This window comes from Diadema setosum, chromosome 17 (assembly GCF_964275005.1).
Source record: "Diadema setosum chromosome 17, eeDiaSeto1, whole genome shotgun sequence".
Taxonomy (NCBI): domain Eukaryota; kingdom Metazoa; phylum Echinodermata; class Echinoidea; order Diadematoida; family Diadematidae; genus Diadema; species Diadema setosum.
In genome coordinates, this window is record NC_092701.1 from 17,224,172 (window position 1) to 17,250,666 (window position 26,495).

Genomic DNA, 26,495 nt, shown 5'->3' on the forward strand with positions numbered 1-26,495 from the left:
CAACTTGGCAAGTCACGTGTATCTTTGATGTTCTGTGGGATTGAGTGTGATGAAGCAGGCTCCAGTAGGGACCCAGACTCTACATCTGGCGGGACAGTGCAAACAACACAATTCTATGTTCATGCTAAATTTCTTCATTCTTTAATCCAAGTTTCATACAGATGCAGTGTACATAACAAAGATATGTACTTCAACAAAAAAATATGATCAAAAGTGAAATTTTCCTAATAAACATACATGCATGTAAACATTGTGTTCTGAAAGCCAAATATGTGTTGCAACAGAGCCTACCTACTGCATTATCACCTGCAAAATTTGATTTCTGCAAATTTTGCCATGTTTCAGTCATGTATGGTACGGTTTAGAATCACACAATGAAAATTTGGCTTTGCATTAATTTTTTCAAAGAGTGTAACATATTTCTGTTCTGTGTAATACATGTAGGGTAGAGTTATCACTTGCACATCATTATCAAGCTTATGAATTGATGGAACTTCCATGCATTGTTATCTCCAAGTAGAACAACTCTTTTCCTTTGGATCTCATTGTGTCATGAAAAATAGAATATATGGCTGTGAATGTCAATGTCATTTCGTAGGTTTTCTTGATGCTTTAATTTCTGTATAGCTCATTTAGTTTGTTTTTGAATGGAACAGTTAGTTCTGCAAATGCCTTCTCTTTTGAAAGAATTAATTATTTCTGTGATTTATATGCATGGGAGTGTAGAATGGGTTACTACATCGATAACATATCTGACGGCACTAAAATGTTTTGTTTCTTTCCCCTCCACACAGCTCAACAGGATGCACTGATGAATGAGGGGGGCAGAACCGAGCGCCCGCTCAGCGCCAGCAGCAGCAGTGACTCGGAGAGCGATGCCAGCAGCAGCACGAGTGCTAGCTCCAGCTCCGACAATAGCGAATCGGAGTCAGGTAGCTAGACTCAATCCCTCCTCTCTGTCTCTCCTCCTTGCCTTCCTCTCTTCACTTTCTTGTTTTTTTCATCCCTTTTTTTTTTTTTTTTTGAATCCCCTACATCTTCTTTCTTCATGGGTACATATGCCATGTTGATGTAGTGTCATGCAAATGTTCATTTTTTTCAACAAAGGAAAGCACATATCAGCAGGATTGCTGCCAAAACTTGTGAGATGAAATTTTCAAAGCTGTAGTCAAAAGGTACCTGTAACCGCAGACTTGCGATAGTTTACCATGATATATAATATAGACGACCAATATGTATCACAAAAATGTTGCCGTTTAAACCGTTTTTCCACCTTGAATGTGGGTAACATACAAGCAAGTAGCAAGAGGAAGTCAGCCAATCAGGCTCTGTGTCGGCCAGTTCTCAATTTCAGATTGTGATAATGCTGGCTTTTTACACGCTGGAAGAAACCATTCCTTGAATCTGGCTGAAATATTGTCATTGTCTTGGAACTTGGGTGTAATCCTGCTGTCTGGGCTATCCTCGCATCTATGCATACAATGGTGAATTCACATATCTTTCTGTCAAGAAAAATATATTCAATGTGCTTTTTGTGACAGCAAGGGGCACTCTGAAAATCGTGCTTGTTTTTTAATGATGAGCGCTGTCTATTTATGCGTATAGATGAGACTTTATAAGGTTTGATGCTGAAAAGTCACACCTTTTAAGTCAATATTTTATATACCTGTAAAGCAGAACTTTTTTTCCCTTCTCAAGCTGTGCCAATGCAATGTTTTGTTAACAACGTTTGGTGAAGAAACAAACATGATGGCTCCTTGTTAGTAGCAACACAAGCTGTTAGCCTCATTCCAAATGTTGTGTGCATAGCAATTTTCGCTGCTAAGTTTTCTGTAAGTTTTCTTGCAGAGTTAAGTCTGTAATTTGTCATTTAATGACGCATTTGATTTGAAATGATCTGTCAAAATATGTCAGGCAGTCTGGTTTTTTTGTTATAATTGGCAATTTCTTTGTGTTGACAAATTTTGTAATTGATGTTTGAATATTGCAAAAAAAGTTTACAGTTAAGTGTTTTTTCAAGGAAAACATTCAAAATTCATAGGAATCAGCAGCATTAGCCTTCCAAATTAGAAAAATTGGCAGTGATTTTTAAAGTTTCTTGTATAAATTTTATCAAGACGAATGCACATAACTGTAATTTTCCATATCTGTGTAGCAGAATTGTACAAAGAGAAGATTCTAAATTATCCTCTGTGCTCCTTCCAAATCGTTAAACTGCTTACACTATCTGTAGGAATTACAAACAGTAGGTGTGGAATGACTTCATTCTTTATTTCCAAGCAGTCTGATATTCCGTTGTGTGATTTGTGTGTTTGCTAGTAACGAGGACAAAAAGCATTTTTGCGTATTTATATGTTGATTTTTTTATACATGTCTTAATCGTGAGTGTAAATTGTAAAATTGTTATAAATAGTGATTTGACATGGCTAAGGAAAACGTGCTTAATCCGATCATATGTATGTGACTTGACAAAGAGTTATTGGACGAAAGCACTAAAAGTTTTCAGTGACAGCCTCAACACACTGAATCATAACCCCCCACAAAGCACAGTTCTTGGAATATGTGCACAGGAACATTTAGACTTACAGGAGAGGAACAAAGGAAGGTGTGGGGTGGCCTGAGGGCTGCTAGTAGGAATTTACCAACAGGCCCGACTCCAGCCGAAGGTGTAGTGTCATGTGTGTTTTAGTGAAGAGGAAGGGGGTATGGGGACAATCGCTAAATGTATTCAGCAATCACGTCTACTCTGAATCTCAGTTGAGAACCAGCTCCTTCAAAGGGAAGACATTCTGACTCCAATAATCACCAATGTAAAATTTTGGTTTGTTCACCACAAAATATGGAAACTTGGTAACTTGTGGGAGAAGACAGTGGGGGGAAAAAAAATACCAACAAACCATCAGCTGCACTTCCTCCATTCTCAAGTGTAGTGTCATGTGACTGCCTGTGAATGATTGTAGAGTGTGCGTCCTGTGCGTGTCGTTTGTGTGACTTGTGCAATGCAAGTGTACGTCGTGGCTGCGCCGGGCCGTGGAGAGCAGCGGCCACACCCCCTTTCTGGCGGTGTGAGCTTGTGCAGCATGGTTTCACGACCAGACGATAGGCCCTGCAGTCTGACGGCTCGCACTCAGTTTTTCTTCTCTCCTGTTTGAAAGGAGTTTCTGTTACTTAACTCATTGAAGTTCTTTGAATATTTGTTAGCCAAGAGTTCAAGCCAACATTGGATTTTGATTGCAGTACACTAAAGTACATTCAAAGTAGAGTCAAATTGGAAGGATTTTCACCCCCTTTCATAGGGGATTCTGTACTGCCTGTCAGCTGAACTGGGGATTGCAAAATTATTTTTAAACTCGCTACAGTTTACGTTGTATGTCTGTATGGCAGTCAGTCGATCGATTCTGCATTCTGTGAAAACCAGGTTGTAGGGTTAGGTTCATGATGGTGCTTCACTAAGACACACATCCACTCACTGAGCGCAGCCATTTAGAAATAAATGGTATGCTGATGGCTGGAGCAGGCAAAGCTGCCAAACTTTTCTACTCAATATCTTTGCTCTGTTCCCTCTTTTTTGCCTTTCCCTCAAATGCTCTTTGTCATTTTCTACTCGTTTTGTAGCAACAAAAAGAGAAAACGAGAAAAACAGATCGCTTTTCTCCGTAAGCTCAAGAGTCAACATGTTTTTCTGGTGTATGCACCTCGAAAAATAGTCTCTGGTGTAAATATTCTTTTGTTTTCATTATTGAGATAGTTAACCACAGCTAAGGCAGCACACATGCATGTTCCTACACCCCACATAAACAAAATTTCAGCCTCTCTCTCAGAATGTTCATCAGTATGCTCAATATTATGTCATTGTCTCTCGCCCTTTCCAAACCTGTATACAAAACCAATGACTATTTTTTGAATGGTATTGAGACTCCCACTTGTAAATAATCTTCAATGCCTTTTTACTAGCCTCTGATAAATAATGCTTTCGTACAAAAGAAAAATTTCCAAAAAAAAAAAAGGTCTTATTAATTTTGGTTGTTGGTGGTGCTACCATTGTCAAAATTATGATTTGTAGTTTGTGTATGAAGCAGTAAAGTTGTGCCGTTTCTGAATATATTCCTGTTTGAACACCTAGACAATACTGCAATTTTTTTTTTTCCAATTTGTTTTGTACCACAAAATTAGGACATGAATGTTTCTGAAAATAGCATGGGTAATTTTAGTGTAAATGGCTGTGTATAGTGTAGACTTGTCTTGTGTTTATGGCTCTGATTAGCATTCGACCGTAATCCATGCTTGTAAATAATAAAAGTGGTGACAAAAACCCAGATTTCTTGGCAATTTGTCAGAGAGATATGGCCAAATAAAATCAAATACTTTCCATTGAACATAATTCAGAGCAGTTTGTTTCCAGTATTTCTGTGTTTGTGTGCTCCTTATATCTAAACAAGTACTGCACTTAAAATCCAATGTTGGCTGAACTGTGTTGGTTACAAATATTTGATCTTTTGCCAAGTGTGGTATTGTAGTTAAGTGCGAGTGTTTCATGAATTGACATATGTGCAACCAGATACATTCTAGATGTTGAATTCACCAAGTGCACATATTTTGTGTAAAATGGAGATCTGCAATGTGTGAACTGTTGCCTGATGTCCATTGAAATTTTGTTCTCATCAAATGACTCATTAACTGTGTTTGTTTGAAAGTGAGGTCATGACTTTTTAGAAAAAGCAAACCATCAAAGCAGTGTGGACTCTGAAATAAGGGGGAGGGAGAAGTTGGACATGTTACATGAAAAGGTCCATGAACACCCGTTTTGTGAGGGATTTTTGTAGGCTGAATTACATTATTTTTGCAGAATATTATGTTGGGCTCCTGTTTCATGCGTTTCATTTTCATCGGCATGAGATAAAAACCCTGAAAACTTGAGCTCCTTTTATTATTGTGTGCTACGATTCTGAACTTTGCAAGATGAGGTCATCGGCTCAGACATCGTTTTGTCACACCAAGATCAACTTAAATATATGCTGGAGTCGGATGTTCAACATTGATAATGATCCGTAGGAAAACTGAATCCTTGGAAAGCAGGAGTTCAGTAGCAGACAGTTACCTGTTCTAAAGCTAACATTGTAAATTATTGTGTGTGTGTGTGTGTGTGTGTGTGTATGTGTGTGTGTGTGTGTGTGTCTGAAGCAGTATGTGTAACCCCTGTGTGTGTCTTTTGATGACTGTATGTCTGAATGGGTGTGCTGGAGTGGTTTGAATTTACAATATCTGCATGTGTATTTGAATGGCATTGTACAGTAAAGAGCTATCTTGTAATTTGTTGAGGGTTTTTTTTTGTGTGTGTGTGTTTGTTTTTTGGTACGGGTGTGTGTGTGTGTATGTGCAATTAGATAACATGGTTATTGATGTCTCAAATTATGGAATGCTGATAGCGATGAAATTGTGATGAGAAGGCAGTACAGTGCACTCCCGTTACAACGAACACGGTTATAACGAAATTCCGGTTACAACGGAGTAAAAATTAGGGCTGCAACATCATACTCTGTACCTTTTTCTTGTTTATTTGTTCTGTTACAACGAAATTTCGATATGATGAAAGAAAACTGCCAGTCCCGAGGACTTCGTTATAACAGGAGTCCACTGTACGAGACATTTTGTTAGCTTGTGACACGTAATATGTGATATATGGGTCCCAGTGATGGAAGCTGTTTGATGTGTGCGTGCTGTCAGAGAAATGAGAATGGAGAAACTGCAGCAGTGTTGGAACATATTTGAGAATAAAAAATGAAATTGATTCTCACAAGAGTCAAATATCACTAAAATCGAAATTACCTTTCCAGTCGCGAAGACATCGACTTATGCAAAGTTCACTGTGGATATGACAATACTCATTCAATCAACTGGCGATATGAAACTTTGCTCAAGGTAACCGGACATATTCCGTTGTATTTGTTTCTTGCGGGGAAAAGTTTTTATTCCGATCGATTGACAAATTGACTTTAAAAATAATCAAAACTAGTGTTTGAATTCAGTTTAGTAAGAAAAAAAAAAAAAGGCTTCATGTAGTGTATAGGTGAATACATGTGAATACAAAGGTGTATTTTACAATTTCCCCATTTGATTTCTGTGATATCCTATTCCCCTACTTGCAGACATTGAATACTGTATACGCCATATATTTCGCGAGTCTAAATTTTCGCGAATAGGGACTTCCCGACAATTTCGCGAGTGGTTAAATTCGCGATCGTGGAGTCCTGTACTGAACAGACGCGTACATCACATTCATATCGGCATTAGAGTCAATATTTTTGCGTGTTTTTAATTTCGCGAATAGCAGCTGAAAATAAAAACCTCGCGAAATATTTGGCGTATGCAGAATGGGCAACTCATTATATAACCCCAAGTACCCCCAGGTCCTTAAGAAGGCGCCTTTTTCATTTGTTTTAAATGCTCTGAACAAACAGACAAATGCCCAGTGTGAAATGTATCCCGGTTGCCTGGAGTGAAACACTACAATATCGCCCCAATCAAAACCTTTTATGGAAACGCACACACAAGTATGGTGGATGCATATAGAACCAGACTGGTACTTATTAAAGATACCCCAGTATTTGTAAGGAGAGAGTACCTCAGTCTAAGTCAAATGAGTAAATGTGTAAACTAAATTAGACCCCCCCCCAAAAAAAAAAAAAAAAAGAAAAAAAAAAAAGCTTTCTGGCACTTTTATTATCACAATGTCAATGTTGACATTGTGTTTCGTGGGCTTTACAGAATTTTACAATTACATCTTTTGTGTTGCATTCTTCTTGTGTCTTTTACCAAAATCACCAAAATTTGATTTCTGGCATTTTCATGAAATAAAAGCAAAGCTTGAAAGATGTGGATCACTCAAAAAGAAAAGAAACAGCAACACCAATATACAAATATAACATATTTATGCTGAATTAATCTATGCACCAGTGGAGCATTTGATCATTGATGTATACACGGATGATGCTAATAATAGAAAGCATATTAACAGTACTTGTTTAGAAATACAAACGAAATACAAACTCAAGATAACATAACAATGTTACGACACAAACACAGACATTTATTGATTCATTTGATTTTCTGTGATTTGGAGAAGGAGAAGGTGGAAGGCTACCATGTAGTGTACATTAGCCCAACTACACATAGAACAAACTTAACCCTAAAAGGGCCGGGGGGGCCGGAATCCGCCCCCCCCCCCTCGACGTTTCGCGCTATAATTCTGTAACGCGAGAAGGCCTCGTCGCGAGGCTTCTTGACTTTCTTCGTTCAAGTCTCGCACAACTTTTGAGACCAAATTTGCAACGTTCGCGCATACTTTTGCGAAGCCACGCCCATTTTTGTAATGGAATGTTGCCCCAAAACGGGCAAAATTTTGTGATTTTGTGTACATTTCCTATGGAAAACAGTGCTCTGTCATGAAAGTCATAAAAACCCGATTATTTTTACAATTAATCACTTTCATTGATTAATTTTGTGCTAATTATGGTAGAAAAGTGGTCAGTGACAATTTCCAATGAAAAAACAAAGAAAAAACAAAAGTTGAAAAACAAAGAAATACATAAGAAATTCTGAAAACAATAAAATACATAAGAATTGAAATGAGTTTTGGAAGTTTTTGTGATGTACAATTGTTGAATATGCTAAAACAGATTTACAGATCAAAAATTCGACTCTCAATGCTTTTAATTAGGCTAAAATATCACCTTGAGCTTAATTTGCATAATTAATTAATTAAAATTAGAAATTGATTGTTTCAAAAAATCTTATGACACAATCTTGTAGATTATGACGCGGGTCTCACGCATGCAAAATTTCATCGCTATCGCACCTCCGATGGCCGAGATCTTGGGGGGCAGAATCCATCCCCCCCCCCGGGTCTGAGCATAGCCAAAAAAGCCCGGCCCCTTTAGGGTTAAGCTGCATCAATCACACACGCCAAACTCAGGTAGTGCAAGACTGTGCACCCTCCAGGAACTCCTCGCCGGTTGTACATATTTACACACACATACAATCATTTGGCACACAATCACATTCACTCTCACTACTAACAGACAAGAGGCTGAGAGGCTGCATTGGCTGTGTGCTATACAGGGTGCAAGGTTGGCAGCAGTAGTATGCAGTCACACCTATAATCCTGACACATACACTTACACACACACCAAACACCCTTATACAAGCTCTCAATGCATGACCTTGCCTGGTTCACTCAATGTTGTCGTTGCCACATGTCTGACGTCTGTCCAAATTACACAACCCAAGTTTTGTAGCACATACTTACAATGAAGTTGGTGCAAAATCATAAAAAACACATTTTCAACATTACTGTTTGATATGAAAATAAGTTGTTGATAATCATTTGTAGTGAGCTTTCAATAGTTCAAAGCAAGAGATTGAATCCCACATGGTAATATTTATGTGGTAGCTTTCAGAAACCTGCTTTTTCATTAAGTGAAATAAAAACTTGCCATCCTTGTTCCTTAGTATAATAATGGTTAGCCTGTATAAAAATAACCATGGAAACTGACAATTTAGTGAAAATTCAGTAAGAAGAAAGCAGCAATGGAATACAAAGCACTAAACTGCTTTATCCAATAGATCAGATCAAGAAATGGATGAGCTTTAAGACTATAACAGACTCTGCACAGAAGTATATGTCTGGGTTACTTCAAGATGGTAACCATTAAGATTGCAACAATTTAGATTGCACCATGCAGTACTTCAGCTTAAAAAAAAACATGTACAAAAATTCTCGAAGGCACACAGATAACTGAGGTCATCACAGAGCACATGGATATGGTTTGAAAACGAGAGATGATGAGTGAAAAACCCAACTTTTCTCCCTGAAATAGGAACTCCCAAGAAACAAAGGAAAGGAGGGCGACCGCCTGCATTGCCTGCACAAACCAGAGAGGTAAAAGCACATACGACAGTAAAGCTTGGCGATAGAGGCTCTATCACGCCAGAGCAAATGCCCAACGAATGCCCAACAAATTAAAAACTTGAGATTCACATCCATTGCTAAATAGTTCATGACATGTTTGAACTTCTATGTATTCATTACCTACTGGTAGGGATTCACAGAGATATAGTCCATGGGCCAGGCCAGATATTGGTACCATCTCAGGTGGCAAAACCTTTTTGGTGTCGTTTTGTTTGTCGGGCATAGATATGCTTATCAAGCTATGATAGCATTTCCAAATGAGTAGCTTAGTCATAGTAAATGAATTTTTAACCAATTTGTTCTCGTTGTTATATCCCTATACTTCTGAATCGAAACTAACCGCTATACAAATAAGAGCACTGTCTTCTGTATGTTCCATAGAGCTGTAAAATGCAGCTCTATGGTATGTTCACAGGTGTTCTATTGTAAACGCGGTGCGCTTAGTCTTTATTCAAGGCAGCGAAGGGAATATCCAAAGGTTATGATGTCCACAGCGCTTAGTCTTTATTCTAGAAGGCGAAGGGAATATCCGAGGCGTATGATACAGTGTATATCCTTTTATCTAAAAACAACAACAACAACAAAAGCAATTCCTCGTGAATTTTACCGTATCTTTCAATTATTTATCATTTTCCCGCGAAAACGCTACGGTGAAAACGCTGATACCACGCCAATGTCGCTTTATTTCCCTCCAACAATATAAGATAATGCAAAACAATGTACCGGTACACTTCGATACATTATAATGAATGATATTGTAAATGAACAGAGTGATTTTTGTTTAAAACTGATATATTTGTTGATAGGGTAGTATAAAAACGGTATAGATAATCGTTATAAATCCCTTTTATGAGGAACTTTAGATATGATAACGGTACATTGGTCTAGATAAAGACTAAGCCAACCGCGTGACAGCTGTGGACATCATAACCCTTTGGATATTCCCTTCGCTGCCTTGAATAAAAACTAAGCGCACCGCGTTTACAACAGAACACCTATGGACATACAGAAGGCAGTGCTCTTCTTTGTATAGCGGTTTAGTTTCGATTCAGAAGTATAGGGATATAAAAACGAGACCAAATTGGTTAAAAATTCATTTATTATGACTAAGCTACTCATTTGGAAATGCTATCATAGCTTGATAAGCATATCTATGCCCGACAAACAAACTGACACCAAAAAGGTTGTGCCACCTCAGATGGTACCAACAACCCATTTTTCGGGTCTTGGCCCATGGACTAATACACTGGAAATGATTTTGAACATGTCAATAATTTCCAGCATATCTCTGCGAATTCCTACAAATGGCTAATGAATACAAACAACGTCAGACATTTTACAAACTATTCTAGTATTAGCAACGGATGCGAACATATCTTCAGATCTTAACATTCATTGGCCATTTGTCTGGCATCTGCTCTAGTGTGATGGAGCCTTAAACCAAAAGCAAGCAGACTCGTTCTCAGTATTTGGTTCCATTGTGTATAAAAGCTTCATCCATTCCTGCTCACACATAAAAAAACCCCGACAACAATGCATTCATAGCAATCACAGGGTTTACCAAATCTTAAAATGTCATTTGTCAGATTCATGTCATTTTTTTTTTTTTTTTATAGACTGATATGTGAAATGAATCGTATCTTGAAATTCTGTGTATGAGCTTTTGTCCAAAAATGGAAGTCATCTTTTCTGAATTTTGCTATGAGACTGGAAGACCAAAAATTTGAACTGCCTTCTAATTTCACTTGATGCCAAAGGCAAACATGATAATTTGATTGTATTAAGTATTTTTTTAAAGAACTTTACAAGAGTAAAAGTTGTAATTTTATTATGTAGCTATAATTGATGCATAAAGCGATGTCATGGTAAAGTAGGAATGAATTCTGCAAGTTTCATAGGAGAACCTTGATTCCTATCAAATGTAAGCATTATGTCACATTAGCAGATTTACTTCAACTGCGAGGGTTACTGAAGCCATTTGCTATTTTTCTTTTCCTTCTTCTTCATCATTGTCTTCTTCATATTACCTCTTTCATATCTTTCTTTGCATTCTCCCTTTTTATTCTCCTTTTTATTCTTCTTTTCACCCTATAGAAGAGACCATCAGTGCAGGAGCAGTCTCTTCATACACCCACTGGGCCTGGTCAGATGGTCCAGCAGACGATGGGACCAGAAATGGGTTTTGGCCATGCCATGGGAAAGCCAGGCCAGCCCCCCATGCAACTGACCAATGGCCAGTCACAAATTCCAGGTGAGAATTGTCAATGGTCAGCTGTGTGGTAGAGACAATGGGACAAATTTCCATAGCTTGATGTGGAGTAAAAAGGGACTGCAAAAAGGAAGGGATATCCAGAGATATAAAAATATTTCCAACGAATTTCCCAGATTTTAACTTCAGTGTGGCGTATTCCACAAGATGTTAAAGATAACTGCAGGATTGCAGCATGTACATCACCAGATAGGACTTGGTTTGGAAACTAACCATACCTCGTACTAAAATTCTCAACAGAAGCAAAGCAGACAGGTAAAGTATGAAGGATATTGAACCCCCTAAAGTATGAAGGATATTGAACCCCCAAGGAGATATGTATGTATATTGTCACATAGCAGTCAGACAGAGTAGAGTAAAGGTTAGAGACCAACTAAGATGACTCTCACAAACGTTCAATTCAAAATAGGACACATACTGATAGCCAAATAAATACACATTGTACCATACAGTTTGCACCAGTACCTGGTCTTCAGTGACATTATGCACTGTTTTCTATATTTATTTTACAGTACAATCAAGGGAAATGAGTCTACATAATTATCCATGCAAAACAAATTTAACTTACACAGCACGATGATTTTGATTTTGATTTGATTTAGATATCGTATATTACATATTTGAATTTTATGTTCTTTGATATCTCTATCAATATTAAAACTGTACTTATGATTTGACTAGAGACTGAGGAAGATTCCAGCATGTGTTGTGAATCTGTGATGTCGGTCCCCACAAGTCTGTGCAGCCTCAATACACGGGAGGGTTAGGTCATCTTGCTGTCATTCTGTGCAAGTATTTTGAGCAATTAGGAAGCGATTTGTATTGACCTAAAATGTCATGATGATCTTGCTCTCGTAATGCTCTGCAGCTCCACGGCATAGTAGTCTGCCGGCCCTGCCCGACAGGCCCAGTAACAAAGCAGCGCCCCTGCAGAAGAGGAGCCAACGTCAGGTCCTCACTTCACCTTTGACCTCACCCTTAACCTCACCAGGAACAATGCAACAAGGCACCACAGGTTGGCCAGCTCTTCCTGTTTCAAGTTTTCATTCGTCATTTTATTTCATCTGTAATTAATGTGATCATTATGTAATGACAGAGCCCCAACTTGCTTTGTTTGCTTTATTCTTTGTTGTTGTTATTTTTTTGTTGAAAGGAGGTAACAGCTGAAGTTGATAAAATTTTGTTAAAATGCATTGTACTCTTTATTGTAACCAATGTTGCACTCATGTACGGGTGGTACTAGTAGACAAGCACATACATGTAGGTCAATTAGGCTTGCAATAACTTACGTACAACATTCTTTTTTATAGACTACGAGGAGTGACAGTGAATGTGATTACAATCTTTAAAGTGTCTTGTATGAAAGAAATTGATTGTGACACCGTACATTGAATACTACAAAGATACCACTTAAAGATAGAAGTAAGGAGCCAACTTTCTGGTCCTGATGAACAATTGCCATTGTTTGAATGAATGAAGTGCATGCTTTTCAGGTTGTATGACTTCTTTGCCAAAATATGTCTGGAAATTTACAAAGAGTGACAAAATTGTGTGCCAGTAGATCATGCTGACCCTAGAGAACCCTAGAGAATATCCCTAGAGAACCAGGTTGTTATAATTCTGTGCATGCTTTGTCTTTGTCATTTTTAGCTTTCCCTATTCCGTCACCAACTCTTCCACAAGCCAAACCCCCAGCCCCTGTCACCACTCAGCCCCAGATAGCACCTACATCTGCCCCATCATCAGTGCCACCAAAGGCCCCAGCACCAGCAACCCCACAAGCTGCCCCACCAGCACCGAAGCCAGAGCCGGTCTCAAAACCACCTAAACCCAGCTCCACCCCACCAAAGGCATCCTCCCAACCCCCCGCAGCCCAGCCCTCCAAACCCTTGCCACCTCCTTCCCAACACCAACAACCACCATCTACCCACCCAGTGCACCAGCAGCCCCCCGTGGGCAGCCACGCCAAACCACAGGCCAAACCTCAGCATCTCACAGAGCCGCCAAAGGCACAGCCCCCTGCTGCCGCCCAGAGGCCGGCAGCACCGGAGGTCAAGCGAGGCACGCCTCCCATGGCCGCCGCATCCCAGCCTGTCGTGAAGAACGAGTTCCCTCCAGCGGGACAAACACCAGCAATGTCGTCGATACCCAAGGTTGAGGAGAAGCCAGTCAAGTTCATGGTCAGTGATGATGAGGAAGAGTCTCAGCCCGCTGGACCTGCTCAGGCTGTGCAGAAAACAGAGGAGAGTAATGGCAAGACAGGTGAGTCACCACAAACACCCCTTCACTACCAAGCTGTATACTGATTGTCTTTGTGTTCTCTTTACCTTGTCGCTATGGTGCCAAAGACATCATTGACAATAGAGGAAACTGACTTTATACTGACACCACAGTTAACTCAGAAGTTTGTTTTAAGGTTGTTGTAGTATGTTGTATGTCATGTTTTGTAAATATTCAAGCACTTCAGACTGGTTTTGTGAATGTCTCCCAACCCAGGGGATTTATAGGGGATTTGTAGGTCTGTGCATGTTTGTAAAAACTTGCTCCTAGCAGGAAACTTCTCCAATTTACTGAATTGTATTTGTCACTGGCATGATAAATAGATGAATTGACATATACACATACATGTAGGTGGATGGATCGCCGAAGGGATAGATATGAATACACACTATAGATTTATTGGAATGTGTTGATTGATCAGATGCATAACTTCCACCTGAAATAGGATGAAAGAAATGAATTGACTTGATTTTTATTTGCCAAGAGTCTGTGATAAAAATTATACATAGAGTGTATCTGAATGAACTTGACTGGCCAACTCACCAACGGTGAGTTGGCTCAGTCGATAGCGCGTCTGCCTCACGATCACGCGGCCCGGGTTCGAACCCGAGTCTGGACTGAGCAATGTTGTGTGTAAACATACCGTCCCCTCTAGCAAGAGGCAAAACACTCTGTCCCTCGGATAGGACATAAAATGGAGGTCCCGTGTATGAGAGAGCAACAACTCATGCACGTAAAAGATCCTGCTTCATTCATTCATCGCAAAGAGCAGGGTGTTTAACCCGGTGAAGCGGTCCCACCTCACATCCAACTGGACCCCATGGAAGACCAGCTTAACGTAGCTGAATATGGGCTATCCAGCCATCTTGTCAGATGGAAAATGAACAAACAAACAAACAAACATAATGTCCTGATATATCTTGAGAGGGGAACAGTTTGATGTATGAATGTATGAAACTACAGTATGATTGGCCTCTGTAGTGGTGGCTAAAGGAGATGTTCTCTTTTCCTATATCAGCTGGAATGGGCCATTCAGAAGGAAGTTTGACATCAAGTGGTAGCTCAGAAAACCTCAGCAAGGTGGACCAAAAGCCCCCTGCTTCTAAGCCCAAGAAGGTGAGGCAAAATGACCCTGCTGTCTTCTTCTCCATAGTCACAAAAATAATATGTACATTTTCTCTTTTCTTAATTGCTTTATTATATGTGTATGTTTTTTTTCTTTTCATATATCTTAAGCCCTTTATTCTAACAAGAATAGCAACAAACTTTCATTTTCAAAAGAGGAACCTATTCATCAAAACCATCCAAATTATGCTGTGTTATGCCTTAAAACTTTTTTTTTTTTAACATGCAGTGTTCCGTTGTTTATGCAATCACAGTATTGCATGCATTTTGTTATCATCATCGCAATCATTTGTTTAAGGAATAGAAATAATGCCTTCTGCCAGTTATTTGCGTGTGAAATAATGCAAGCATTGATAAGTTTTGAATTCTTGAAGTAATTGATGATACTGTCACTGCTATTTCATCAGGACATGAGGATAGCTAACGCAGGCTCCTGGTCCAACCTAGCCAACACGTTGACCTCTGCCAAGCCGTCTACCAACCAGACTAGGACAAACCAGAGCTTTGAGCTCTTCAAGAAAGCTGCAAAGGAAAAAGAGGAGAGGGTAAGTCATCGCCTTGGTGTGAGGTCAGCAGATCTAGTAAACTCATTCGTAAGATGTGGGATGTAGAACAGATATGAGACTAAAATATGCAACCCAACAAATTCTCCCCATCGCATGTAAGTGTAAACATTTTGTTGCTAGCGGTTGGGTTCTTATGCTGGCCATACGCTACGTGCAAATGAATGAGATGATCTTACACGCCCATGTGCAACACACGGAGGTCAATCATGTTCACACTTTTGAGTTCACTTATGCACTTCTGGTAAAGCGGAGTTAATCACTGTGAATCAGGCTCGGGCAGAGTATATGTGCCATAATCGCATGTAATTTTCCCTTTTTTTTTTTCATGGCTCAAACATTGTTACTTCACGATAAAAATGCATTCTTTTTTTTTCTATGAGCTTATAACAAGATATTTCTTTTACCACCATGTAACAATTCATTGGTAGTTTGGAGATTGAGATAGTGCTCTGTTTTTCATGTACAGTGAAATAGAGCTCGCTCTGTGCACTGCCACAGCATTGTCGACGTTAAAATGTTACAGAAATTAAATAGCAATGCCACCACAAGAAATTTTATAGTTATATGTGATAGGGAGAATTTAAACCGTCTAATGCATCTACCACAGTGATAAATGAATGAAACTAAATGAAAAGGATGAGAATAATAGTGATGAGGGTAATGATAATGCAACAACAACATTGCCCTTAACTAGGCAGGGTAGTCAGATCAGTGTCACTAGTGTAAGCTGTTTCATAAACTACGAAGTGGCTCTTGTGTTTGTACACTTGACAATAAGGCACTTGATGGAAAGTGACAAATGCTCATCTGATTGTGGTGGCATAAAGTTGTTTACCCTTGCTCTGAACCTGCTTCGAGGAACATGCCGTGACTTTGGAAGTTGCTGTTGCTAAAATGAGTTAATTGAACACGAACATCCAATAGGATGTAGATCGTCGCCTAACCTATGTTGGCCACAGAGGGCTACAAAGATGCTTTTCAGGTTTTACACCTCATGCTCTTAACAGATGCTGTGTGTTAACCATATATACACAGTGGTTTTCCTCTTTGATGTTATTTTTGCTTCATATTTCCTGCCTCCTTCAGGCTCGTGCAATGAAGCAACAGGAGGAGATGAGAAAACATCAAAAGCAGCTGCAAGAGCAGGAGAGATTGCGAGTGGAGAGAGAAAAACAGAGGTAATCCATTGGCCTGGAGCATCTGTCAACATATCACCATCTATTTCTATCATAGGAGACAAAGCCATTGAAAGATCTTATCAGCGTGGTGGTGTTATATTTAAGATGTATCTTTTCTATCTGACTGATACAACTCTTGATGTGAGTGCATTGTTCAGCGCTGTGGCAAGTGACTCATGTCTTGTTTGGTTTGTGCCTGAAAAGTGAGTGAACACTTGTTGCATCAGGTGACATTTCATGTTTACAGAGAGAAAGAAACATGAGGTCACAATGAAAGCGTGACTCCCCCCCCCCCCCCCCCCCCCCCCCACCTCTGCTTCATTTCTGGTCAGAACTTCATCTGCCGTACCGTCTTTTGTCCCTTTCCCCACATACCAGCATCTTACGACTGCATTGATGGCAGAATAGAGATAATGTCCACAGTCCGTAGCACAGAAAGGAATAATGGAGAAAGAGGAGGAGTTAGTAACAACTTGGAGTAGAGGGGCAACACTTTGTGTTGAAATGAAAAGTGCCCTTCTCCTAGATATCTTCTTAAAGGACCTATGCAGTACAAGTGTGTGTTGACTCGTGTTGATTTTATAATGCCCCGATAATACCCTGATTATCAGTTATGCAGCCGAATGAATATCTAGATATGTGCCATATGTAATAATTTTTCAATTATTTTTCTTCAGATTACCCTGATACACCTGCAAAAAAACCTTCCAAACCAAGATTCTGTTGATGGCGTCATCTGCAAGTCTTTGCTAAAGTACTAATCTGATTAACAAAAGATATTAGAATGCACTTTCTCCTAGACTGAGCTTAAATGGTAACTTACATGTTTTTGCACAATGTCTTTTGTTGATCATATTAGTAACATGGAAACATACAAGTTATGCTCAGTTTAGGGGATGATGCATTCCAATGTCTTCTGTTAACCATATTAGTACTAAAGTGGTGATTGAAAGATGATGTACCAGAGAGTTGGTTTGGAAGGTTATTTGTACTTGTATCCAAGTAATCACAAGAAAAATAGAAAAATCATAATAAATATGTTGCGCATATTCAGATATTCATTTGGCAACATAAATGAATGTTAAATCTCATTATAACAAGCATGGTTATGAGGAAATTCTCATTTGAATGAAGTGAAATTTCAGGTCCCAAAATTGTCATCTATATTGATGTATACATCATTGTTTGGCTGTAACAAAATTTCAATATAATGAAATAAAATTGCCAGTCCCACGGAGTGCTTTATAACAAGAGTCACCTGTATCCAAATACAAATTTGTATTGCATAGATCCTTTAAGTCATCACCATGCCCTAAAATGATGCCCCTCTTGAAAAGCTGCGGCTAGTCACCATACTCTTGTCCATTCCCATCTCATTTTACAGGGAGAAAGAGGAGGATGAGGCATTGGAGAAGGCCCGCCACGCCCAGCAGGAAGAAGCCAAGAGGATGCAGTCTATGAAGGAGAGAGAAAGGTTACGGGAGCAGGAGAGACGGAGAAGAGAAGCAGTGAGTATTTCTATCCCCCTCATTTATATATTCTGTGTAGAAGATTGACTAAATAGTTTGCCTGTCTCTTCCACTCCTAACCTTTTGACAAAGCCTCATCGCTTAGGCTGGGGGAAGAGACTAACTGCGAAGGAACTAATGAACACGCAAATGAGTGGCGCAGCAGCAAGGCCTTTTGGAACCTGACATGAATTTCTTATTTTGAATGTTGTTTCTCGTCATTACCAAAAAGGTAGCAACCGATCAGCGACCGCATTGCTCGCAATGATGTCAGCATAATTGTAGTCGATACGTATATCAGTGGCTTGCTCATCCCTACGCTCTTTAATCCAGCCTGCGTTGCCTGCATTGACATGTGATTCATTACCGTACCAACGGCGGATTGACTCTTGAGTACGTGAATAATTCATACTCGTGTACGTCACGAAGTGGCAGAAAAAAACAAAAAAAAACAAGACAAAACCAGGTTTAAAAAGGCCTTGTGGCTGCGCCACTCAGTCTCGCGTTCACTCATTTCTTGCAGTGCTTGGTTTTGGCAAGTTAGTCTCATTCCTCAGCCTCGAGACCTTGTCAAAAGGCTACTAGTATTCCTCTCGTGGCAGTAACTCATATATTGTGCTCTCTTGCTGGAATTAGTTCAGTGCTCCCATCTATGAAGACATCTGGATAAAACACCAGGTGCACAGGATGTGTGCCTGGTGTTTACATAGATAAATGGATGGTTGTAGATTAGGAAAGCATATGTAAGGTATATAATGGAATGAATCTATATACACATCCATAGACGTAGATACACTTGTACATGCTGCTAGAGTGCCAGACAGTGAACTTCCTAGAGGAATGAAACATAGAATACAGTTAGACCTCGATTATCCGGCCTCCTTTTATCCGGAAATCTCTTTCATCCGGACGCGTTCACGCAGTGAAGGACTTTTTTTTTCATCCAAAAATTGAGAAAAAAACCGTGACTTTCATGGATCTATTTCACTAATTTCATAAGATGTGCATGATAGGTTTCTCAATATCTAATGAGGTAAAACATGTATGATTTTCACATAAAGATATACTTTATTTTTGTGGGGAAGGGAGTACAATTTTGCGCAGGCTAGGATAGATTACACCACCGCTGCGGGGTACGCTACCTGTCTAGCTGTCAGTGCACTGGGACGGCAGCTTGGACGGCAGCTATATACATTAACATTGTGTCTCCCATATCCGGTCAATTCGCTTATCCGGATGAGTGCCGGTCCCGACATGGCCGGATAATCGAGGTCGAACTGTACCTCGTTAGTGTTCCATAGTTTTGGGCTAATCTGTGCTCAATCCATTCTTCTGGTCCACATCATTCTTTTTTCTTTTTTCTTTTTTTCAGTGGATGTTGCGGGGCAGAGTGATTGCTCTCTTTGTAACATTCACTGTCCCACATATACTTAATTAGAATTATAGAGCAAAAGTTTCTGTGTACGATTGTACTTGTTCCCTATTTAGAGTCAGAAAAGACAACTTTCGCCCTTATTAACAAGACTCCAGCAGATTGCCTCTGCCAGAATCAGTTCACTGCTGCCGTCCATGAATAATTAGATAATATCTGCGCAATTTTGTACCTCTCGGTCAAGTAGTGCTGGAGTCAAATGAAGTGGATATCAATTCCCTTCAAGAATTGTAGATTAAGAATATTGTACCCAGTGGAATGATTAAACGACCTGCAGATAAAATTTGTACAGAGAGTTTAGAGGTTATGACAACCTCCTTTGATTGTCTACATGTGCAGATGGCAAATCACATTGACATGAACCAGCAGAGCAACATCATGGCGACATTTGAAGAGACCTTGTAGCACATGGCAGCCACAGCCCCAGACCACAAGGTACTGTCTCAGCCTGAAGTGCAAGGAGCCAGGGAGAGACGCCCGAGGACGGAAGCCCCTGCTGTCAGCAATAAAATCTTTTCACAAAGACGGCAGAGCACTGTGTCAGACACATGGCCAAGATTTGGCTTGAGACTAGCAGTCTGACCCATAGAGGGAGCACTTTATGGTTGCAGCCCTCAGCCACCTGCCCACTCTGACTAAAACGTTGCTCTTGAATGACTTGGCTCAGTAGAATAGACCGCGACACACCATCAACGTGGTTGTTCATGTACTATTTCCTGTATCCTTGTGTCTGAGAATACGATAAAAATCATCGTCATTGTATAGTGATATGTGTTGTAAATTCATTCAAATACAGATAGATTACGAGAAACAAAGTATATTCTAATTTTTATACTTTCTGCTGCCATGTGGCGGAAACAACTTTTGATATTGACAATGATCACAGGTAGAAATACATTGTACATATGTACATAATAATGAAAGCAGGCATTCAAATTCCATGGGCTGTTAGTGGTTGAAGTATGAATACTGAATCCAAGCAACGCTGCACAAATGTCTCGTGCTGTAATTCAATGTTGAAATAGTCGCAGTCTACTTCAGTTGTAGGGCAAGGTGTACATGTTGTGTATGAAATTGTATGGTGAAGTGCTCTGCTCGGGTAAACAATCATGCCGATATTTAGCCAGTGAAAGAAGACGCAAAGTTGCTGTACATAGTGCAATCGTGAGAGAGACCAATTTTCTTTTCCTTCCTTTTCAAGGAACGCAGAGGAATTAGCCAATCTGTACACATGCTAGGCATCAAATAGGGTCTGAATGCTCAAATGGGGGACTTCCCGTGCTCTCTTCTAGAGAGTTGTGCCCCATCTCTGGATTTCTGTAACGTAAAGAGGATGGATGGAGCGTATCACAATCTTATTAATATCAATACATGAATGACAAGGCATCATGACACACATGGAAAGTCTCGGTACAGATCAGTTTGAGGCAGACCCAACTGCCTTGATGACGAAAGGCTGCACGTATCCTCGGGGCATGACGGAGACCACCAGAGCCAGCTAACCGAGTCAGGAAATGCAGTTACCGATCACTCTTGTTTCCATGGCAACTTAAGATGATGATGCCCTCCAGATGCTGTCCCTGAATAACAGCTGAGACTCACAAATGTGGTGTGTCTAAACTTGACTGTCAAATGTGATGTGGAAATCCAATAACGACTTTGTCATCCAGTGGCAATGTATACTCATTTCGTCTCTTTCTACACCCCTCCTTTCTCCGACTCCTGTACTTCACTGGCTATTAACATGAACTCTCAACCAGACTTTTAATATAATTGTATCAATATCACCTCACACTATATCACAAGTTGGAATTGAGGTCAGCGCAGTTTTTCCTATTTACATCGTATACTTGGTGCTCTAATGCGAGGACCGTACATACTATGATCATCATATAGCTTTTATTGAAAGAAGTCATTTGCTCAAGAATCATATCGTCTTAGCAACAAGTTTGAGAATGAGTCCTGATGTTCAGCCAGATATCTTGTTTGTGATGTATGGGAATGTAAGGGGTAAAAGGAATAAGTGCAGAATTCGAAACTGAAACCAAGTTTGTGCTTTCCGTCTGCCAAGTGCCATGGATGATTCTTACCATTATCACACCCAAGCAGCCTTGATTTGCCGAGGCGATTCTCTCTCTCTCACTGTGAAGGGAGCATTGATATATGTCTACTTACATGCTGAGAGGACATCTTGTGTGAAATTACTTTACATAAAATCTGATCTCCTTGTATTAGAAAATGGCTGTTACTTGTAAAGAGATGTTTTCGGCAAAGATACAATGTTCAAGTGAAACTAACGCATTATGACATAATTTGTGGGGATGTTAGACTTACATTTAAGATGTGTGACAGCAGTGTCGTCAATTTCATGTTCTCTTTTTCTCTCTGATTTGCGTCACATGTCGTGGTTTTGACATGTGGTGGGGTGTGTGTGCCACAAGGTTGCCATTTCACTGTGCACAGCTTCATTGTGTACATGGAGGAGGGGGGAAAAAAACAAACAAACCTAGTAGTATTTATTAGTTGTGCCTCTAGGTACCCAAGTGAGAGAGAATTGGGAGTTATGAATATGAGATGTTTCGGGGCATGGAGTTAAATTATCATAGAGCTTGTGTATTGTACTATCACTAGATGGTGACGTTTATTTAAAGTGAGTGGTATCATGAAATGTGTGAATGTAATGGACAGAATGACTTGCTCAGTGTACAGATAGAAACCCCCCTTGGGGAGCTCTTGTGTGGGAAAGTAAAGTTGTTAACCTTCCATTGTGTTGGCACACGTTTGTCATCTGGTCCGTTTGAAATGCCCGAAAGGGAATCATGTACATATGTGTATATTATGATTTTGTTCTCTACCCTTGAAGCCTTTTATGAAGTTTTGTTTTGTGTAGCATTGATTCTTACATTGGCAGGCAAGATAAATAGGTATATATAAAGCACCTGCATATGTTGACAAGATGTGTTTGAACAGTTGCCAACATTTGTTCTTTTTCGTCTCTCAGTTGTTTAAATATTCATGTAATATTTTCTATTCTGTATAAAGAGTAATATGTATTGCCAGTTCTAAGAACATATTTCTCCATTTTGTTAGTTCTTGTCTTCACACTGTTTTGCTCTCTCTAATTGTTGTTTCTCGTTTTGTATATCTGTGTCAACCATTTTTGTTTGTTTTAAATTCTGCCATGTTGTAGGGATTTGACATTTTGTCGTAATTCGAAGTATTTTTCTTTCACAAAAATATCAAAATAGATTGTATGGCTATCCCACACTCCGAACTAATGCCAACTTTCTGTCAAAAAAAAAAAGAAAAAAAAATTGATATGTTTGTGCTTCTCCAGATGATCTATGCAAATGGAAGGAACACATTTAGAGATGTGGCAGTAGTAGAGTTGTGTGCAACGAGTAGCGGCATATTTAGTAAGTGAAAGTCATGAATATGATATGTCCAGTGTAATGAAATGACACATACTATACATTTATCTTCCACTGTATATCTTAACTAGAATCTGATCTCTCTGTTAGGGGTTTCTTCTCATTGTATTTCAGTCTCTTCCTTCTCTCTCTCTCTCTCTCTCTCTCTCTATGTATCTCTCTCTTTTCAACAACAACAACTAAAAAAATAATAACAGCAACAGAGACAACTGTTTATAAAGCACAATTATGAAACCAAGGTTATTTTCAAGTACCCTGAAATTGGTCGCTGTACTGGAAATATTGTATTTATTCATTCCTATCAGATACTCAAATGAAATTAGTCGTGGTAACCTGTTTGATACATAATAAACTGAAAGTTGTTTATAGGGCCTCCTTTATTATGTTCATTTTACTCCACTTCAGTTCTGTAGTTGAATGCTGTATAGGGACGATTTGTTCTGAAAGATGTGTGTGAAGCAGAAAATGATTAAAAAAAAAGAAGACTTTACTACCATGTCAGAACACGTATGAGTAGACACGATCACAGTTGATATTGAAGATTTAGCCGTTTCATTATTCTGTTTTGCCACCTTACAACTGAATACTTGTTATACCATAAAGTTTTTAACGGATTTCATGACATCCTCGTATACGATCAGTACCACCATGGCATTGTTCACCTTTGGTCTCTTTTTACCTTGCAAAGTCTGTGTGTTTCATGTTTCTAGTGTTACAAAACCTAGGCGTTAGTCATATTTCCACTCTGTTGTGGAGAGGACAAGAATGTGAAATGTGAAGAATCTGGGACTCGTGAGGGGGACATTATCTAACAAGTGGTGTGTACTGTGGATGTCTTTAATGAGGCTTACTATAGCTGTATGGCTAATGGGAGGGGGGGGGGGGGTATTGGACTTGAGTATGTATTATTAAGTAATAGCAAACCAATATCTTCAATTATTTTTTTTTTCTTTTTCATAGGGGAGCAGGGCCCATAAACCTGACAAATTACAATACTAATTACTATACATTTGTGTGCATAGGGATGTGGTACAGTCGTGATGAGTGGTCTATGATTTCTACAGCATCTCTGGGCATTGTGTATTATTGCTGGACAAGGGGAATTGGGGAGGGGCAGTGTGTCACTTTAATCAGATTTGCTCATTTCAATACTAGCAAAAACGTATGATAACCATCTCGTCTACATTTTGAATGGGAGGCTGGTAGACTCAGACTAGGGTACTGAGTGGCAGTTTATCCTGTGTCTCGCAAAATTGAACAAAACAAAGCAAAAAAAAAAAAAGATATATAGTATTCGAACTTGTGTTTATGTAAATGCTGGTATGTGGACGGTCCTAAGGATGTGTGTGTGTGTATATGTCAAAAAATGTTGATAATTGTAATGTATCATCTACCTGTTACCCGTATGGTTGTGTATTTATGGTCTTGATTGTCAAACTGACATTAACTTTGCATCTCAGTTCTTTTTTTCTTTTTTTCTTCACTTTTCTACTCGTACCTGTAAACTATGAACAGGCAAGCGACAAGTGTCATGTACGCATAGTGGCTATAGAGCGTCACAGGTCCATCTTGGCTGCATGGCTTATGGTCCATGTGTCAAGATAATGGTTGTCATTAGCCATGTATAGACTAGTGTAAGAGATATGCTATTTTCGTATGTTGGTTCTCAAAACACTGATACTACAAATGCCACAATGACATATAATCCCTATTTACAGCTCTCTGCCTGCGACTGATGGTATTTTCTTGGAACATCAGGCTTATTTTGTAAGGAGCAACATGGTACGAGATGTCTGGAGAATGAGTATTGACTCTGAAGGGAGGTTGTTTCGAGACCTCAGAATTTTGTTTGTTGGTTTTGAAACTGCAAGAGTATATTTCTTCAGCCAGACACCAATAGCATTTTCTCTATTCTTTCTTAAGTTTGTGTTTGTTTTGTCATGTTTTATTTCAGGACAGTGTGTTTGGTTCAGAGAGTGTGTTTGGTGAAAGAGTGTTGTCTCTCTGTAATATGCTGCAAACTTGGCTTTGTCAACAAACCCATTTTTTTTTTTTTTTAAATGCTACTTCTCATTATTCATATGTGATTACCGGTAAACTTCAGAAATTAACCCACTGCCCCTTACTTTTATTTGAGAAAAAAAAAGGTATGAACCATTGTATTTCAAGAAGGAAAAAAGTTATCACTTAACAATATTGTATTTCAAGAAGGATAAACTTTATCTTTGCTGCTGCATTTGTTTTGCATGGTTACTACATGTTCTCATCTCATCTCTCGTACTAACCTGCTTTGTAAGTTACGTCCTTTTGCTTCTTCCTCTTTGTCATTATCTCTACCTTCATTCTAAACATGTTTGCGATTTTTTTTTTTTCCAACTCGTGCTGAACAATCTACTCATAGTGATAAATCTCATATTGGTCCCTATGTACTATATTCTGGCCATTTTAGGTATACTGTGTGTATTTGATGCATCTCTTTTGCAGTTTCATTGATTTTCCTGGGCCCATTTGCTGCTCTCGTGACAGATGTTAGGAATGTGTTCTTCGTGCACTCTTTTTCCCATTCGTAGGAGGTACACTCTAATTGTTCAGATTCTGACCCCACTAGAGTCTGCACAATCAATCAGGATGTCGAGTTTCACAGGAATGTAAACACTTCCAGTGACATCCTTCCCTACACCCCAACGTGTCAATATTCCAACCATTCATGTCTGATAGATGGATTAGCAGTTTTGCAGAAGGAAGCTAACACAGTCGCTTCATGTTTCAATTTGCGTTCAAAAAGAGGTGGAAACACTTTCCCACCTCGTTTCTAGTCAGAAAGTGATGTTTTCCTTGTCATTCCTGTCAGAAGTTGTTACGCATTATCATATATTGTCCATTGTGATTTGTATGTATTTTCAGCTTCTATTCTTCTATTGTCAACTTTGCAACAGTCTTGTCGATAAAGAAAAAAGAAACAAAAAACAATGTTTGGTCTGGTATTGCACATATCAGATTTTGTGTATATACTGATACATGTCACACAATGTTGCTTAGTATTTAATTATTGTTGTTATTATTATTATCATCTTTCTGCATTCACTCTCTTTTTTTTTCTGTTCACAAAAGACTTTCTCTAGTCAGAGATTGTATTAGGCATGCTAGTCTCATTAACCAGTCTGTACATACAATTTCTTGTCTTGTGGTGATTGTAACATATTGTAGCTGTCTTTTCATTTTGTCAGGTATTTTGTATTTTTGCCTTCCCACGTTGCAGTCATTGGTTGGTATCGCACTATAAATAGCACGGAAAAAGACATGTGAGCAGGTGACGGTAAATGACTGGCAGGAGCTCATGTATATGTATATCATTATATTTGACAAATTCTTCTGTCGGGTCTTGTATAAATGGCATTCATTTTAATGTTTTCATTGTTTTTAAGTTGATAATAAAACAACAAAAAACAAACAAAACTTCAATCAATGTAACTACTAACCTTGTTGACACATCAATTGCATGTACTTTTTGTATGTATGGTTAGCGTGTTATACTTTCAAGTTCTTATGAACGTGTACTACTTCTACTCTACTTCTACTACTATACTGTTGTTTCTGGAGAATGATAATGCAATATTTTTTATGTATGATTCCAGTGGAGGCAGGCAAGAAAGAAAGCGTGTTCGAAGTCTCATAAGTAAATAATAAAATCAATTACATAAATGAATAGAACTGTTTCGTTGTTGCTCAGTGGCAGTC

General features: G+C 39.1%; 1 protein-coding gene across 1 annotated transcript in view; it reads left to right on the plus strand.

Moving 5' to 3' along the window:
• LOC140241287 (homeotic protein female sterile-like) overlaps window positions 1-22,852 on the plus strand; it is a 53,640-nt gene extending 30,788 nt beyond the window's left edge. Inside the window, exons 15-24 of the mRNA XM_072321038.1 lie at window positions 795-932; window positions 8,877-8,938; window positions 11,063-11,219; window positions 12,106-12,252; window positions 12,888-13,499; window positions 14,536-14,633; window positions 15,050-15,187; window positions 16,295-16,386; window positions 17,771-17,894; window positions 19,666-22,852. Coding sequence (XP_072177139.1) covers window positions 795-932; window positions 8,877-8,938; window positions 11,063-11,219; window positions 12,106-12,252; window positions 12,888-13,499; window positions 14,536-14,633; window positions 15,050-15,187; window positions 16,295-16,386; window positions 17,771-17,894; window positions 19,666-19,731 — 1,634 coding nt within the window. The 3' untranslated portion in view covers window positions 19,732-22,852. The remainder of the gene's footprint in view (window positions 1-794; window positions 933-8,876; window positions 8,939-11,062; window positions 11,220-12,105; window positions 12,253-12,887; window positions 13,500-14,535; window positions 14,634-15,049; window positions 15,188-16,294; window positions 16,387-17,770; window positions 17,895-19,665) is intronic.
• Window positions 22,853-26,495: the final 3,643 nt, after the last annotated feature.